The sequence below is a fragment of the Delphinapterus leucas genome, chromosome 11 (genome assembly GCF_059928025.1).
Source record: "Delphinapterus leucas isolate spDelLeu-1000000601 "Yukka" chromosome 11, BTC_Dleu_Yukka2, whole genome shotgun sequence".
Lineage (NCBI taxonomy): Eukaryota > Metazoa > Chordata > Mammalia > Artiodactyla > Monodontidae > Delphinapterus > Delphinapterus leucas.
Window position 1 is genome coordinate 12,394,067 of NC_143139.1, and position 17,931 is coordinate 12,411,997.

The window sequence follows — 17,931 nt, forward strand, 5'->3', positions numbered from 1 at the left end:
ATATACTTGGTCTCTGGGTCACAGGGCAGCCATTGAATTTCCTTTGTGTGCCTGATCACAGGTCCTTTTTACCCAGTATGCACAAAAATTGCATATTTGAAAATGAGTAGTCCAGTAAAATGTCCCTCACAGAATTATTTCCATTATTTCTATTACAAATCTTATTAAATTTGCACAACTACAAGAGACTTCAAACCATTTTCAAATTATTGCTTTATCAAATGAAAGCAGATATAGACTCAGATGAAATATCTTATATTCAAACACATTCATTTCTCATTTGACATCAAATTTCAAAATACATGTGGGTCTCCATTTAACCTTTTGGTTTTGATCCACAAGGAAAAAAGTAATTTAATTTGGGTGGCATGTCTCTCATATAAGTAAAGATAAAGAAACTGAGGGCAGGTGCTTTATTTTCTCTCAAAGTGAATAGTAAAGTAGCAAAGATCAGTATTTCCTGGAAAAGGGGAAAATCTAATGCTTGTGCCAGGGGCCTGCAAATCCGTTTGAATATCAAGCACTGTTCTCAGAAAACATGAAAAGTAGGACTCACACATGATGCATGGGAACTTTTTCCAATTTTTATAGGTGTTATGATTAATAAAACACACAATTTATAGTAACCTTTTGACAAACTGACCAAACTGAGTTGATTTCTCTCAACAACCACTAAAATTTCAATCAGGTGAGTGTCTGAGAAATTCTTTGACATTTAAAAGAGCTTTTGAATGCGTGCAAAGATTTAGCTATAGGGATGTTCAGTGTATCACTAATTATAGCAAAAAATGTGAAACAACTTAAATACATGAAAGTAGGAGTTTGATTAAATAAACTATTACATCTATAATTTTGTCCCTTTAGGTTGTCAGAACCACAGACACGGCCAATTTCAAAATAATAGGAGTTACTGCAAAGAAGCTTTAGCAGCTGTGCTACAGGACACAGCTCCTGCTCTCATACTTCTCCTCTCAAGTGTCTCTGTTGGCATAGCTCCTGAAGATACCAATGTCCTTAATTTCTCTCTAACTTAACTTGTATAAGCATAGAAGATCCGATCAGATTATTCAGTCACTATCATATATGGAACATCTCCCATAATCATAATAAGTGGGCAGGAAGCTGAGATGAGATAATAGAACTTCCCACCTATCAGAGGATAAAAGTAACTGCAACTATCAAGATTATGACATACTTTCCAAAAGTATGTGAAATTAGCCATTCAAATAATGATTTATAAGGCATGGTTCTGTTTGATTTAGGATATTTTTACAAAACACAGTTTTCACCTATCTTGAAAACTAAAGCAAAGAAACCCCATAAAAATTTTTGTGTAACTGACATAACATATGAGTCATGCAGTCTCCGCTTGCTTAGTAATTTGTCATTCTTTCAAAAATAATTTATTTATTACTGTCAATCCTGATGCAGCTTTGCAACACATGGGATATAAATATGTTGCTCTTTTAGCATTTTGGCTAAGAGACAGTAGCTTTTTAGTAAATGAATTCATAAAACATCTCCTTTCTCCTTGGCAATCTTCTAAAATGCCTCTTTACCTCTATCAATTTTTCTCTTTCTCTATATTTCCCACTCTGTATCACCACTTTTTCTTCTTTCTCCTGGTGCTAAATATCTGAGAAAAGTTAGTACAGAGTAATCAGCTATCCAAAGTTAGAAGAAATAACCAGGCTCTAGTGATAAATGAATGGTTCAGTACCACGGAGAGCAGAGCACGTGCTTTCCAAAATACTAACCTATTCTCCCCCAAATTTTAGTGGCTATATTATTAAAAACATTCTTATTAGCCAGCCATTGGCTCAGACTGTGATTCCACGCTGAGAAGTTCTAGCGCATCTAGCAAAATTGGTTTCACCTTTGAACTATCTATGTTAAAGGAACAAGTTCCCTTCCCCCAATCTACATGGACAAATACATCCATCAAAAACAAATGTATGAAAAGTTAAATTAAGTTAAAGCAGACATATAAAATACCAGCTCCAATTTGTTTTTTATTATTGTTACATTCTGTAACGAATTGTGATAAATGATTTCTATGCTTACCCTTAACCGATGTGCCTACTTTGTCCCAGATGATTAATAAATAGTTATTACACTGGCACTGTCCCACAGACTGACCTTTGATTAGTAATTACTGAGGAGCATAGGACTTCTTGTCTCCTTATGGGCTGTGCAGTTGGCAAGCCCTATACAGTTTCAAGCGCCCCAAAGTGGAATACTATACAGCCACTTAAATAAAAGCAGAGAATGCTCATTGATGTACAGAGACTTTCCCGCATGCTAATCTGTAAAAGCATGTTATAAAGAAGCATAATCCCATTTTTATTAAAGAATAGTAACATGGTGAAAGAGTCAGGAAATATGACAGTGGTTACCTCTGGGTGATGGATTTATGAGGGATTTTTTTCCCTTTGTTGTTAACATTTTCTTTCCTGTATATCCTTAATTTTTATACCATGATTATATATTTCCTTTATGAAAATAATGGGACTCATGGAAATTAATTATTATTTTTAAGTTGATCGTTCACTCAATATTTTTGTATTTCAATTCACGGTCTATCACTGTGTCTCTATGTGCTTTGATAAGTGACTGGTTTAGAGCCCACATAAATAAAGTATACAGCCTTAGAAAGTGAAAAAAAATGTAGGTATCCAAGAAGCACTTATTGTATGGAAGTGGAAGGGCTGACGTTATTTGGTTTTTATTTTCAAAGCATCCAGTTTCAAAGACGTATTTTGTTAAATATCATAAATTTCATATGGCTTAACCTAACATTAAATCAAGTTATAGCTAAGTAAGATTTCCTCCCCCCTTTTCTAACGAACAATTAATTATGTGCCCATAACAAATGGATAATCTTTACTCTTATCTATTTTACAAAATATATCTTGGTATCTCCATTCAGAAAAAAAAAAATGCTCCACTAAAATGCTCCAATCTGAACTGACACGAACAAGTTCTGCAAATTTCTGCCTGGTTTCTGCACTGTAAGTTATCTTCAATTAATTAATCCTTATCTCCCTAGGGTAGGCCTTTGACAGGTCTGGAACAAAACGCAGCCAAATGTCAAAATAGGAGGGACAGAAACAGCTCAACGGAAACACATCTGCCAAATCCAACTTAGATAAATTTATTGCTTCTGGGACAGAGAGCATTTATGAAATTGATATTTGCAAAGTAGAATTTGTAGCATATTAATAAAAAGTGCTAAATACATAGGTTTTTAAAATAGTGAATCACTTAGGACTCTAATGCCTCATTAATATGGCATTAATCTATTTAGAACAATGCATAATAGAGCCTACTTCCTCAGTAGATTATTCTAGTGTTCAATTTGTAAAGGAATAAATAATCCCAAACTTTTTTCTTAAACTTTTGGGTTTTATATTTGAAACCATATAAGTTTTATGTTACTTGAGGTTTAAATTTTACTAATATGCCCACGCCTCTGTAATTACAGTCTCCGGGTCAGGGTAAAGGGAATTGTTAGAAGAAGCATAGTGAGAAAAACATGCTTTTTAAAACCTTCTAGTCCCCTCCAAAGAGATGGGGGCTAGAGGCCCCACAGAGCAGTAGCTGCTGAAACAGCTAAAATAATGGGAGAATCAGACAGCCTTCTCTTGTTTACCTGGAGCTCAAAGGCAAAGTAGGAATAGATCCCTTTAGGTGCCACCAAGATCCATCTCCTTGCTCCAGCAAGGAGTGTTTAAGAAAGACTCTCCTGTGTAAGCAAACTTGGAAAGAGCAGGCCAAGTTTTACTTCCCTCTTTTCTTGTTATCGCCAGAAGACAAAAAAAAAAAAAAAAAGCAACACCTGCAAGGATCCTACATTACTCATGCTTGGGATAATTACCATGCATCATTTGTGCCACCCCCCTTCCTGGCATGTTGGCTCACAGCGAGTGGCCCAACCTCCAGTGACTCCTTTGGTATTTGCTTCTTGCAGCCTACATACAGCATATGAATCATCAAGCCCCCCAGCAGAGGGCTGCCTGGAAAAAATAAGGTTTCAGTTAGAGAGCCAGCCATATGGATGCATGGTTGACTCTTACCACGCAACTCTTACAGCAAGTGAAACAGGATAACAACCAATGGCCATGCTTTTCTCTTTGCCAATGAATGTCTGGGGGGAAAGGCAGGAGAAAGTGTAAATGTCAATGTCAAAGAGTGAATATTCAGTTCCAAAATTGTGCATAAGTAAATCTGAAAAAAAAAGAATCACAGCAGCGTCTTATTGCTCAATTCCAGCCCACGTACAGAGAATTAAAAAGGCAAAGCAATGTGAGTGAAAAGCAAGAGATCAGACTCAGCAGGACTCTGCCACCTTGGCTTTGAATGCTGCCACATTTATGAGTTTAACTGTTTTACCACCAGCCTTCTCTGATCTCACTTGATCAAGAAAGATGGCAAAGGTTTGGATGACCAAGGCAGCGCTGACACAAAATTAGCTCTAGGAATAAGATAACGCGCTCCGTGAGGAAGGAATTACTAAACTTAAAGCCAGCTAATGAATTCCTGGTAGAATTCCTGATGGATGCATCCAAAAGCTGATTCTTGAATTAGCCACAAACCTATGGCTCGTAACTGTTATTTGCCACACACAGAAAAAGGATCCAGGACGCAGTTTTTGAGAGCTAAACCGCCGGCAACATAAGTGGGTTGCATCTTATTCTCTTCAAACAAAAAAGAACAATATAGGTATGTTGGATTGCTGGTTCTTTGGAAACTAAGGATTCGGTGTCTTATGCCATGTTCATTTCAAAAGGGCTGTCACTGATAAAAGAGAAATTGTGGATTTCATATGTCTTCTCAGAAAATATTTATTTCATTTTGAAGTATAATTCCAGTTGAGTAAACATTACTTCTGTTGTCATTGAGATCATGATTTCAGTTTTCAAAAACTCTAAATTGTGTTTACGTGTGGTGACTATAACAATAGAGTCACAAATCTGCAGCAATATTATAGCAATGTGGAACTAATCTGAAACATATGATGTATAGTTCATTTCTTTAGCCTATAAGATAATGAAATGCCAACCATTACATACATATGCACTTCCTCTGCTTAGCACATCCCAATGTAAATTGGTTACAGTTCATGTTTAAAATAGGATGTTTTTTCTAATACTAGGAATTTTCCTTATGGAATCTTATTTTTTTTAATTGAAGTATAGTTGATATACAATGTTGTGTTAATTTCTGCTGTACAACAAAGTGATTCAGTTATACATACATATATATTCTTTTTCATGTTCTTTTCCATTATGGTTTATTACAGAGTATTGAATATAGTTCCCTGTGCTATACAGTAGGACCTTGTTGTTTATCCATCCTATATATAATAGTTTGCATCTGCTAATCCCAAACTTCCAATCCAACCCTCTGCCGCCCCCTACCCCCCGCTTCCTTCCCCTTGGCAACCACAAGTCTGTTCTCTATGTCTGTGAGTCTGTTTCCGTTTCGTAATGTCATTTGTGTCATATTTTAGATTCCATATGTAAGCGATATCATATGGTATTTGTCTTTCTCTTTCTGAATTACTTAGTATGATAATCTCTAGGTCCATCCATGTAGCTGCACATGGCATCATTTCATTTTTTTTTATAGCTGAGTAATATGGAATCTTATTTAAAAGAATCCATCCAGGGTTATAGTTTTGCCTATTCTATTTTCCCCTGTCTAGCAAAATGCACTGATTATAAAGAAAGGGTGGCAAAGAATAGGGAATTGACATAACCTGTCTGGGCTTATAGGAAGGCCTTATACAGTAGGTTCTATAAAACACTTGTTGAATGGTTTCCTGATCACAGTATTCAAATTCTTAGCCTGGCATTCAAGACTTTTCTTCATTTGCTTTAATCTAGCCTTTTTCCTTGTCTCTTATTGCTTCTTCTCATGTGCCACGTGCTACCACTGAGTAAAACTTTTGAACTTAATCGGGTTCTGTGCTCAATACTGTCTACCTCTAACAAATTTTCCTCACCATTTTCACTAGCCCAAGGGATCAGACTCATTATTTCCAAGATCCCTTTAAATTTTGAATTTAATGACTTATGATTCAAGGAAATACCACTTCCTATGCGAAACATTCTTTGATTGCCCCACCTGAATATTATCTCTCCTTTTGTTCCCCGCTCTTATTGATCATGTCTTCTTCCCAATGTTGTATATCTGTGTCCATGTCTTATGTCCCCTGCTGTTTTTGCAAATTCTCTGAGCAATGCTGCATGGCAGTATTCTGCATTCAGGAAATTTCCTCTAATTACATATTGAATTACAGTGAATTACGAAGCAGCAGCCCTGACAAGGCAGGGGTTTTATACTGTAGTTTATTTATTAGTTTTGTCTCTCCTGGGTGTTGGAAACCCTCAGCCAGACGTAGCTGAGCTTTTTCCCCAAGGTAATTAAGATGCTCTCCTGCCTTTGCCATCTCAGTTTCATCCTGTGATTATTTGGCATAATGATGTGACTGCTTTACAGAAAACTTGATGTTATATCAAGTGCACAAATTTTGTCTTTTTGTCTATAATTGTTCAATTTCATTCTTAAAGTCCAAGCTTTCTGCCTTTGCTACATGGAGTTCATCACCTCTGCCTGCTGCTCTTTCTAGATTTAAACCTGATGTGACACAACCCGTACAAACCCGGAAATATACAGATGCAACACTCTTTTCTAACTCTTTCACAGACCATTTCCATGCGAAAAGAATCACATTGAACTGCCTGATATGAAAGTTGCTTCATGAATTTTGCAGACCTGGGGTGAGAAAAAGAATATTTAGATCCAAGGCTTGAACGATTCACCCACACAATTTTCAAAGGCACATTCCTTCAATTCTTTTGAACACCTACTGTGTAACATACAATTGCCGGGCGTATTACGTCATTATCATCTCTGAGTTATTCTAAACATAAAGTTGACAAAAACCGAAGCTTAAAAATAAAATTGAGTGAAACCAAGGCCCGTAATCTTTAGTAGGTTAACCTAGATCATAAAGCTAAGTAACAGGATTTCAACTCAGGTACCTAATGCAGAGTTCAGTGCTCCCAGGGGGACATCCAGGGTGTCAAGCAGACGTGTCAACTGGGGTAGCATATGGCTAGCGCTTCTCCTGGTTCATTTAAAGCCTCTGAGCCTCATCTTTGTGTTACCCCAGTGGTAAAAGCCACCTCTTCTGAAGACAGCTTCACAATGGTTTATCAGCAAATTATCTTATCCACTGGGTCACCTGTTTTCACGCTGCAAACGCCTCCTGGTTAGAGGGACTGACTTGCTTAGACTCTCGGCTTATCCTACATGGCTCGGGACCCTGCTGATTAACCCATTCATGCCTGCAACCGAGTAAAAGCTTTGAAAAGTAAGGCTTTGCTACTCAAAGTGTGTTCTATGAACCAAGAGCATTACTACCACCTGGGAGCTTCTTAGAACTGCAGACGCTTGGGGTCCATTCCAGACCATCTGAATTCATACCCCTTTTAATTTTGAGAAGCCCTACCAAAGCACTATATTCATTGAAGCTATTTCTCTCACGATATAATAATTTTTGGTATGTTTGTGACTAACGATATAATAATTTTTGGTATGTTTGTGACTAAATGCAGTGAAAAAATTCTCAATTTTTTGTTTTTAATTTGTTCGTTTGTTATCAAAAAATGATAAACTCTGCAGGCAGTCTCCATTTCCCCTTGGAAAGTAATCACTTGTATACAACAATTGTCTCCAGTCTGCCCACTCATCTAAGAGCCAACTTTGCCTTGTATCTCTACAGAAAGTCCACTTAAGGAAGCTTTATTTCTTATGGCAGAAATGGAAAAAAAATTAATTGATTTGGTAGGTTTGGGAGGACAAAATATCATCATGGAAATATCACTGGAGTGGGTTCAAGAAGATCTGCATTCAATAGGAGTCTTCCTCCAACCAGGCAGTTACCCCTGGGCAGGCCCCTTCCCACTTCCTGGCCTTGGGTTTCCTCATCTGTATTAAGGAGTTTGGACAACATAATCTCCAAGGCTCCTTCATACTCCGACAGCTTGTTGGGACTTTACTGATACTTCCTTAACAGATTTCTCATTGCCACCCTAGTCTCTTTCTCCACTGCCAAGTCCGGATAAGTCTTGCTTATTGCCACAGCCTTCTAATTGGTCTCTTGCTTCATTTTGCCCTCTCCCCATCCGAGCTCCATACCACTGCTAGTTCTTTTGTTCTCTAATCATGGCCTTCTGGCGCTTAGAACACTTCAATGGTCCCAAACACCTGGACATGACCTGCAAGTCCCTTCCTGTTCCTTGAAGATGCTGTGCTGTCCTCTGTCCCTAAACACACTGCTGCTCCCAGCCCCTCTTGCCTGAAACGTCCCCTACACTCCAGCCTGTTGACCACTGACTCCTGATAATCTTTCAAGCATCAACTTCATCATCACTAGGTAAGGTGTTCTTGCTATCAGAGTACATTGTGCATCTCATCATAATATTTGATGCTTCTTACTGTATCGCTCATTTAGAATTAATCTTTGTGAGGGCTGAACAAGTCTCCCTTGCTCATAATCGTGCTCTTGTAACCAACACCAAGTAAGCATTACAAATTATTATTTGAATTCCATCCTCTGCTTCCTAGTTATTGATAAACTAATAATAGTAAACTCTAAATATTGCTTTAAGGATTAGGTATAAGTAATCTAAAATGCCTAGAACAAACCCTGGCATATATTAGGTATTTAATATATGCTAGCTATTACTACTGTTACTATTCTTTTCTCTCTTCAATTATAGCAGTTAGTACAGGCTTAATTGTAATTACCTGGTAAGTAAAAATCTCTTTGTCACTTTGAATGCTAAAGGGAATACACAAAGAAGTAGATGCATTCACCTAAATAAATGCATCAAGTTAGTGGTTTTCCTTATTCCAATGAAACAGAAAATCATACTGTTATGTACTAAGTATATATAATTAATCATATTCATTGTAAATTATGCAGCAATGTATTTGGAAAATACAGTATTGAATTATCACAAAGTATTATTAAATTCTTCCAGTAAATGTTCCATGATTTGTTCCCTTGAAGCTTAAGCTAATGGAAAAGGCTTGAGAGAGATTATCATTTTGAAGAAAACAGATCCTGGATACTTATGACCTAAAAGGAAATCTGGCATGCATCTCTTAATATTCTTAGAAATTACTCATAGGTTCAGCTTTTATTAATTCATAACTCTTTGAAGTTATGAATTGAAAGGGGTCTTGAAGTCCAATCTCCCATCCAATATTCGAATCTCTGTGGCACCATCTTAGCCAAGTGGATGGGCAGCCTCTGCATGGGCAGTTAGATGATTAAATCTCTATTAGTTTCCATAGCAACATATGATTTATTAATGATGCATCCATGAGTCTTTAAAAATATATTATCTGTAAGTCAGAAACAAATTATAACACAGTCATAGGAGAAAAAAAACAAAGTGGAAGGTAGATAAGGAAATAATTGAGATATTAACCAAACTTTAGTTTGATTTTTTTTCTCTATCAGATATTAAATAATAACACAGATAGAGTCATGACCAGCAAACATACAAAATGTCAGTCTTATTCTGCCACTGTGTTATTGTTCATTATTACTTATTCCCAGTTTACACCTTTTCTTCATTATCTCTCACCCATTCTTTCTTTATATTCCTTTAGTCTTACCTCTGTGTCTAATTCCTGCTTTCTCACCACTTACTTCCTTGCCTCTCTCCTTAATATCTTTCTTAGTTTGGCCAAGTATTCTTTTATTTCTAAAATACGGTAATATGACTTTGCCATAATAATACAGAAACTGAGCTGTAATAAGAAATAATCTGACACATAAGAATAGGCTGAAGAGACAGTAAGAATATGTTGTTAAAGGCTCAGTAAAAATAAGATAGGTGGATGAATGGATAAATGGATGGATTTCAGCTTATAAATATTTATTCAGTTCCAAATAGCAAAGTACTCTGTTAGATTCTGTGATAGATAATAAGTGTGGTCCGATTCTCTGTCTTTAGGAGCTTAAAATCTACAGGAAATTTATACACAGAACTAACCAGACACAGCACAAGACAGACCATGAGCAGTAATATGAAGGGAGAAAAAAAATGGGGAAAAAAAGAGATAGAGAAGAAGGGAGAAGTGGAATATTATTCAAGGAAGAGGAAATAGAAATAGAGTAGTTAGCAAATGGAAAATTACTATTGATTATAAGTATTATATTTCAGGGTATTCAAGAAAGGAAAGGTGTGTTTCAGAACTTAAAGGACATGATATTAATTTTTTAAAAATCATATGGATCTCACATTCAGCCATGGCCTGGTAGAAGTATTGCATGCTACGACTTTATTAAGACTTTATTATGAATCAGATAAAAGCTTTGTAACTAAAGATCTTTCGTTTAACATAAACTGTGTAGATTTATGCAGATTGGCCTGAGGTACTTGTATCGGGCCACTGATAATAGCAGCTGCCTTTAAGAACAGAAGCTAAAATAGTAAGAAAAGATACAGAAAGAGGTTTAAACATTTCTGTACAGAATCCTATTAAAAAAATTCACATTTACCATTAGATTCTGTACCATCAAAATGTTCTAATGGTAAAAACCACCTTTTAAAATTATTTCAAGCATTTCTGTTTTTCACCTTTTAAATTACATCTTGTACAGGGCAATAAGAAACTCTTTAATGATGAAATGCCAATTAACAACAAGTTCAGTATGTCAAGTAAAAGTAATGATATTTCCTCACCAAATACCACAGCATGATTTATAGAAATGCCATCCTTTCCCAAAGAATGGAATGCTTTCATTTGGTGCAGTAAATTGCATACTGTCTTTTTCCAGCTGTTCCCAAAGACAAAGATATTTTTGAGCTTCATTTATAAAACATAAATATCAGATTGTTGTCCCAGCCTTCTTGCAATTCAACATAGCATCAGCGCTGGCTGAACATTATTCGCGCAGTGGAAAGTAAGAAATGGTGACAATTTAAAGTTAACATTGTGAAATGAAGATGAATATGTAAAATGTTAACCTCAAAAGGTTTAAGTAGATGTTATGAATACTTAAAGTGAGAAGAGCAGGATCTTGATAAAAGAGCCTTTTGAAATTACTTCCACTTCCTACTGTAAGGGCAATCTGCCTGTTACTAGACTTGTATGATCCCACGTACAGAGTGATGTGTTCTGGGACAGATTTAGATAGAGGGCTGTGGATTACAGGAAGAGACTGATTCTGTCTGAGGTGGTCACAAAGATGTCTCAAAGAAGGTGGTATTTGATAGAGATACAGTGTCAGAATTGGATATTCGAAGTGAGGGAAGGGATATTTCAGGCAGAAGGAATACATCAATAGGACAAAAGAGGCAAGAAAGCCCCTAGGCAAATGGAATGGGGAGTTTGACTAGTCTGTGAGGTTCATGGAGTTCTCACAGAGAAACAGTGACAGATCAGATGAGATGGTAAATTAGGGACAGATTATGAAAGGCTTTAAGGGTCACGCTAAAGAATCTGGATTTTATTGGCTAGTGAATAATAAGCTCAGTGGTATTTTTCCCCAAGGTTTTAAACCCAGAACATTCACACCAGAACTGTGCTGTTTATTGGGCATTCAGAATGCACTCAGCTGTGCCAGGTAATTTACAAACATTATCCAATATGGTCATCACAAAAGTATAGTTAAAGGAAGTAGTAACCCCACTTTACAGATGAGAAAACTGTCTCAGAGAGGCTATATAACTTGCCTTTGTTCAACAATCTAATAAGACAAATTTTTACCCTAAATTATATGCTCCTTACTCTTCATAATCCTATTGTTTTTTCAAGACTGTAATTTTGTAATTCTCTTACTCTTAATAATTCAGTATTTTGAAGAAAGGAGAAATAAGAGAGAGTTAGGCTTGTTTAGAAGCTATTTTACTATGACAAGAAAAAATAATATTTCTAATTGAATTATATCTATAACTAGTTCAAGTAACAGCAAATCTGAGCTACCACTGTTCCTGAAAAATACACGTTGAAAAATTGCATGATTATCATTTTAGAGTTTTATTATGAGGTTGAGGGTTCTTACACAAGTGAAAACTTAAATTTCTTTTATTACCTATTCAGTTTCTAATGATATTCAGAAAGCTTTGCAATGCAGCTAACAAGAGCTTCCTTAGCCAGATTCATTAAGTGTAATTGCCATTTTTTAAACCATCAAAATTAAGCGCTTAGGGCTTCCCTGGTGGCGCAGTGGTTGAGAGTGCGCCTGCCGATGCAGGGGACGCGGGTTCTTGCCCCGGTCCGGGAGGATCCCACGTGCCGCGGAGCGGCTGGGCCCGTGAGTCATGGCCGCGGAGCCTGTGCTCCGCAATGGAAGAGGCCACAGCAGTGAGAAGCCCGCGCACCGCAAAAAAAGAAAAAAAAAAAATTAAGTGCTTAGTATGTGCAAGACATAAAATATGGCAAGTATCTTAATTCCATTTTTTTCATTTTAATCACAACAACATTGTAAGATAGGCATTCTTTTCCCATTTTCTAGACAAGGATACTAAGGTTCCCTGAGGTCTCTACGGGGTAGTCCATATGTAATGGAACTGGTATTCATGTTGAGCTCTTTTTAAGTCACTATTCTTTCCACTACACCTGAATGTCCTGTAACCGCCCACTCCATGTAATAAAGATGAGTGATCTTGAAGTGATGTTCATGCCACATGGTTGCAGAGGAATGAAGTAAAAGACAGTCTGTGGCACAGACTTGAAGTGGAGTGTCATGGTTATTGGACAGACTTTGAAATCAGAGAAACATGGATTTAACTCTCATGCCCACCACGTAAAAGCATGTGACCTTAGGCATGTTACTGAAGCTTTCTGAGGCTCAATTACAAACTGGGAAAATGCAAATAATAATATCCATCTTAGAGGGTTGTTAAAAGGATTAAGCAAAGTAATGCCTAAAAAGTTCTTAACACAAAGTAGATTCTTAATAAAAGTAAGCACTGTTAATAGTAGTAGTTGTGTTACCACGCTGCCGTATCTCCTCGATTCCCAGGGCTTCAGCTACCATCTCTTCTGCGATCTCTTCCAAGTATTAGATCCAGACCTCTCTTCTGAATTCTGGATACATATAGCTCATCAGCCACTTGGCATTTGCACTTGGATATCCCACATGCATCTTATACTCGTTGTGTATCGAACTGAACTGAACTAATTATACACATCACCTTCTTCCCACCCTGCTAATCTCTGCTTGCCTGCAGTCGTTTTCATATATGATAATGGTAATGTGTGAGTTTGTGTGTAAAATCAACCCCACAAGCAACCTACAACCAATCAAATTTCAAGTCACTAAGTTCTGCATTTCTATTTTTGCTCTACTTTTGTAGAACAAAAGTTCTACATTTCTCCTGACATCATGCTGTTCCTAGCTGCCATCATTTCTCTCCTAGAATACTACCATCACACCCTACATCTGCCTGTCCTTACCAACCAGCTCTCTGTACTGTAACCAGAAGGACCCTCCTACCCACCCTGAGACCTAAATGAAACTGGCTTTAAATCCTTTCCCATTTCCAGTGTTCAAATCCCCTTGGGATTTTTGTCAATTTGGAGGAGGTTTTCATTCTCACAATTTCCTCTTCCCTCAGGCATCCACCAGCTTCTATGATGACCATTTCTGTGTCCTAGCACATGGATGTGAAACTCAGCCCCTTCATCAAGTCACACTAATGAGCCACTCACACAAAACACGTGTGAATGTCACAAACATTAGTAAAGATTGGGGTTTGGGGAGATGGAGAAATGTTTAGTATTCAAAATGCTAACTTCAAATTAGGCTTTCCCAGTTTTAAAATATTCTTTGACCCCCTCATCATCTGGATATTTCTGTTAGCTCATTGCCCCTCCTGTATCCCAATATCACATCATCATGCTGGCTCTTCTCTCCATGTTTTTTTTTTGGTTGTTTTTTTTTTTTTTGCGGTACGCGGGCCTCTCACTGCTGTGGCCTCTCCCGTTGCAGAGCACAGGCTCTGGACGCGCAGGCTCAGCGGCCATGGCTCACAGGCCCAGCTGCTCCGCTGCATGTGGGATCTTCCCGGACTGGGGCATGAACCCACGTCCCCTGCATCGGCAGGCAGACTCTCATCCACTGCGCCACCAGGGAAGCCCTCTCCATGTTTTTTTTCCAGCTCCTCCTCTCTTATCTCTCTCCCTTACTTTCTGGAATAAGGCCATTCTTTTCTTTGTAACTTGAATACTAGTTTGACTGTCTTTTTTTGTTTGTTTTTGTTCATTTGCCTAGATTCCTCTGCTCATACCTTCATGTCCTTCTATCCCAAGTGGTTCGTTATCAAGTATTTTTTCATTAAAAGTTCCCCTAATAGGAATTTGGGAGCCAGCAGTTAACATAATAAATGTTTTGCTTCTACTGCAGAATGCAAATCTGTTTCACTCCCCTGCTTTATAAGCTGTAAGTGGTTTCCCATTGCCTTGAGCAATAAACCTCAACTTTTTTAGAAGGACTTAGAAAGTATCCTATGATCTAGTTTCCACTATTGACCATTCTGATGTTGTTCTGGTTTCTCAAATACATTGTGTTTTCTCCAGCCCCCAAATCTTCATATACACTGTTCTTCACACATCATATTTTTTCTCTAAATCTTCAGCAGGCCAACTCTTACTGTAGCCTGTACTTACCTGTACAGACTCTCACTCTAGGTTAGATCCTGTTGCTAGGTCCTCTTTTATCATCATTCACTTCTTTACAATGCCTCTTTCACTTGTAATTATTTAAAATGGTATATTTCTTCTCTTCTGTTGTAGACTCCAAACACCACTGGAACCAGGACCAAATTTCTTTTCTTCACCATCATATCTTCAGCACCAAGCATACAGCAGGCACTCAATTTTTTAAAAAATGTTTTTTAATTTTTTTAAAATTTATTTATTTAATTTATTTATTTTTGGCTGCGTTGGGTCTTTGTTGCTGAGCACGGGCTTTCTCTAGTTGCGGTGAGCGGGGGCTACTCTTCCTTGTGGTGCGCGGGATTCTCATTGCGGTGGCTTCTCTTGTTGCAGAGCATGGGCTCTAGGCACACGGGCTTCAGTAGTTGTGGCACGTGGGCTTCAGTAGTTGTGGCGCACGGGCTTATTTGCTCTGTGGCATGTGGGATCTTCCCGGACCAGGGCTCGAACCCGTGCCCCTGCATTGCCAGGTGGATTCTTAACCACTGTGCCACCAATTTTTTTAAAACTACATGAAAGTACACATTGAGCAAAGCATGTGTGTAAAGTACAGCACTTCATCTCCCTTGACTTCTGGGCTTTAATTTATCCGGCATGGAGGGATCAGTCCTCCAGGAAAATCATAAAATCCCAGTGATGGTGGAGGATACAGGAAACAGGAAACAATTTGCTTTAAAGATCTGAAAGTTCTGTTGTTGACAATGCTAACTCAACGAGGAAGGGAGTTAAAGGGCAGTGCTTACAAAAGGTCACAAGGATCGCACCTAAATAGGCTGTGAACTATGTGTTTCGTAAGCAGAAGGCACTCTTTGTTAACTATCCTCAGGATTTAATTAACTGGTATCACAGTTGGAGAGACACTTCATGCCTGTGGGGAAATTCACCTGAACTCATCAATTCTAAAATAACTGATTAGCGCCATTATCTTTCACATTATCTTTCTATAAGTGGGACAGCTACATTTTTACAAGCATCTTTCTGAGGTAAAACCACTTAAAAACTATCAATACTGTTAGGGATAAAGAAGCAAGGTAGAGAATTTAAAAATTCAGGCAAAATAATGTGTCAGTGTTGCATGTTGAAGTAACACTTGTTATTGAAAATAACACTTGTTTCACAGAATTGACCTGTCAGAGACCCCTATTTTTCATAACATATTAAGCCAGAAGAATGTCACGCATTTTCAGAACTTGCCTGATCATTGGACTGTCAAGAACAGATGTATGTGATGGCTTTCTGGATGGTGGACCCACCTCCTCCCGAGTCTATCATCAACCAGGCAGCTTCACAGGTCTCGTCACCATAGTAGGTCCCAGAAACTGTTCCCATGGTAACCTTCAGTCAAGCAGGTTAGCTCAGGCTGTCTCACACAGGTGTAATAATAGAAAAAGAAACTCTTTCATGATGCCACAAAAAAGGGTAATATTGATTATTGAATAAGTAGACTGAAAGTCAGAGTGGTTATGGAACCATTTATGAACCATGGTGTTAGTGTCCTAAAATGATACATCTTCTAAAATTTACATGTCCCAAAGAGAATCAAGGAGAAAAATAGGTCATAAATACTGTAGAAATAATTAGCTATTGTTTTTGGAGGCTCTACTAAATATCATGTACTCAACTGGGTAATGTACACATATAATCTCACTTCCCTCCCCCCAAAACCTGGTCATAATAGGTTTTAGCTTTTCCATAAGTTACCTGAAGCAAAGGAGGCTCAAAGAATTAAAATGAGAGACTATCACTCAAGTGAGATTTGAACCCACGTTGGCCTACCTCCAAAATTTCTTTTTATCTCCAAAACTGCTTTTTTTCATGATATCACACTTTTTGAGCATCTCTCAAGCATAATGTAGAGGCATAAATCATAGTTTGTGCTGAGAGAGTTCACCACCAATCAAGGACAGGTATGAAAGGTAGCATTTGGGCTACCTTTGTGCCTCAGTGTTTTCATCTGTGAAGTGAGATAATAACTTAATGGGAGGTTCTGAGGATGAAATGAAAAAATGTATTTTAAAACATTTTATAAAATATAAAATGTGATATGTGGCTCTTGTTATTATCCTACCTATCACATAAAATCTTGGCATATCTCCTCAGCCTAAGTTTCTTTCCACTTTAAAAATGCCAGGTTGAATTCTTTCCTCAAGCTTGTTTTCTTTGATCTCCAAAATTAAGGGCTCCATAGAGCTTCTACCCCAGGTCCATATTGACAGTCGGGAAATAATTACTGCATTAATATATACAATAAAATGCTATTTTACACACACTTATGCACACACACGGCAACTTGCTAAGGAAATATTATTAGTATTTATTTTAAATTAATGGTTAATGGGTAAAAATTGACTTATCATTCTGCACTCTGGTTGGGCAGAGCAGAGTAAGATTGAAAGCTGAAGGTGCAAAGATAATCTATTTAATCAAGGAGATGGCAAATGCAACAAATTCAAGGGTTGTGACCCAGTAACCTACGGGCTAAGACTGGCCTGCAAATGTGTTTTCTTTTTTTTTTTTTTTTTTGGTATGGCATGTTTTATTTATTTGTAACTAAACTATTTACAATATAATCAATGCCCATGAATCTATTATGACCCCAAAACAAAGCTAATATGAACATTCTTCGACATGTTTTTTGGAGCACATACACATTCATTTCTGCTGAGCCTATATCTAGAACTAGAATTACTGGGTCACGTGTTATGTAAATATTCAGCTTTAGTAGATATTGCCAGTTTTCCAAAATGCTTAAGCTAATTTACACTACCACCAGCAGTGAATGAAAATGCCACTTGCTCTAAATTGTTGTCAATACTTTGTATTTATTGTCTTTTTAATTTTAACCACCCTATGGGTATGTAGCTTGTTTTACTCTATAACTCCTTAAAAGTTGCCTTGTGGGCTTCCCTGGTGGCGCAGTGGTTGAGAGTCCGCCTGCCGATGCAGGGGACGCGGGTTCGTGCCCCGGTCCGGGAAGATCCCACATGCCGCGGAGCGGCTGGGCCCGTGAGCCATGGCCGCTGAGCCTGTGCGTCCGGAGCCTGAGCTCCGCAACAGGAGAGGCCACAACAGTGAGAGGCCCGCGTACGGCAAAAAAAAAAAAAAAAAAAAAAAAAAAAAGTAGCCTTGTGCTCTCATTACTTTATACTAGTAAAGGACGTGCTCTTAAAGATGTTACTA

General features: G+C 37.8%; 1 protein-coding gene across 1 annotated transcript in view; it reads left to right on the forward strand.

Annotated features, from left to right (window-relative positions):
* The first annotated feature begins 15,979 nt into the window (after positions 1–15,979).
* PTPRO (protein tyrosine phosphatase receptor type O) overlaps positions 15,980–17,931 on the forward strand; it is a 117,279-nt gene continuing 115,327 nt past the window's right edge. Inside the window, exon 1 of the mRNA XM_089920073.1 lies at positions 15,980–16,056. Coding sequence (XP_089776199.1) covers positions 15,980–16,056 — 77 coding nt within the window. The remainder of the gene's footprint in view (positions 16,057–17,931) is intronic.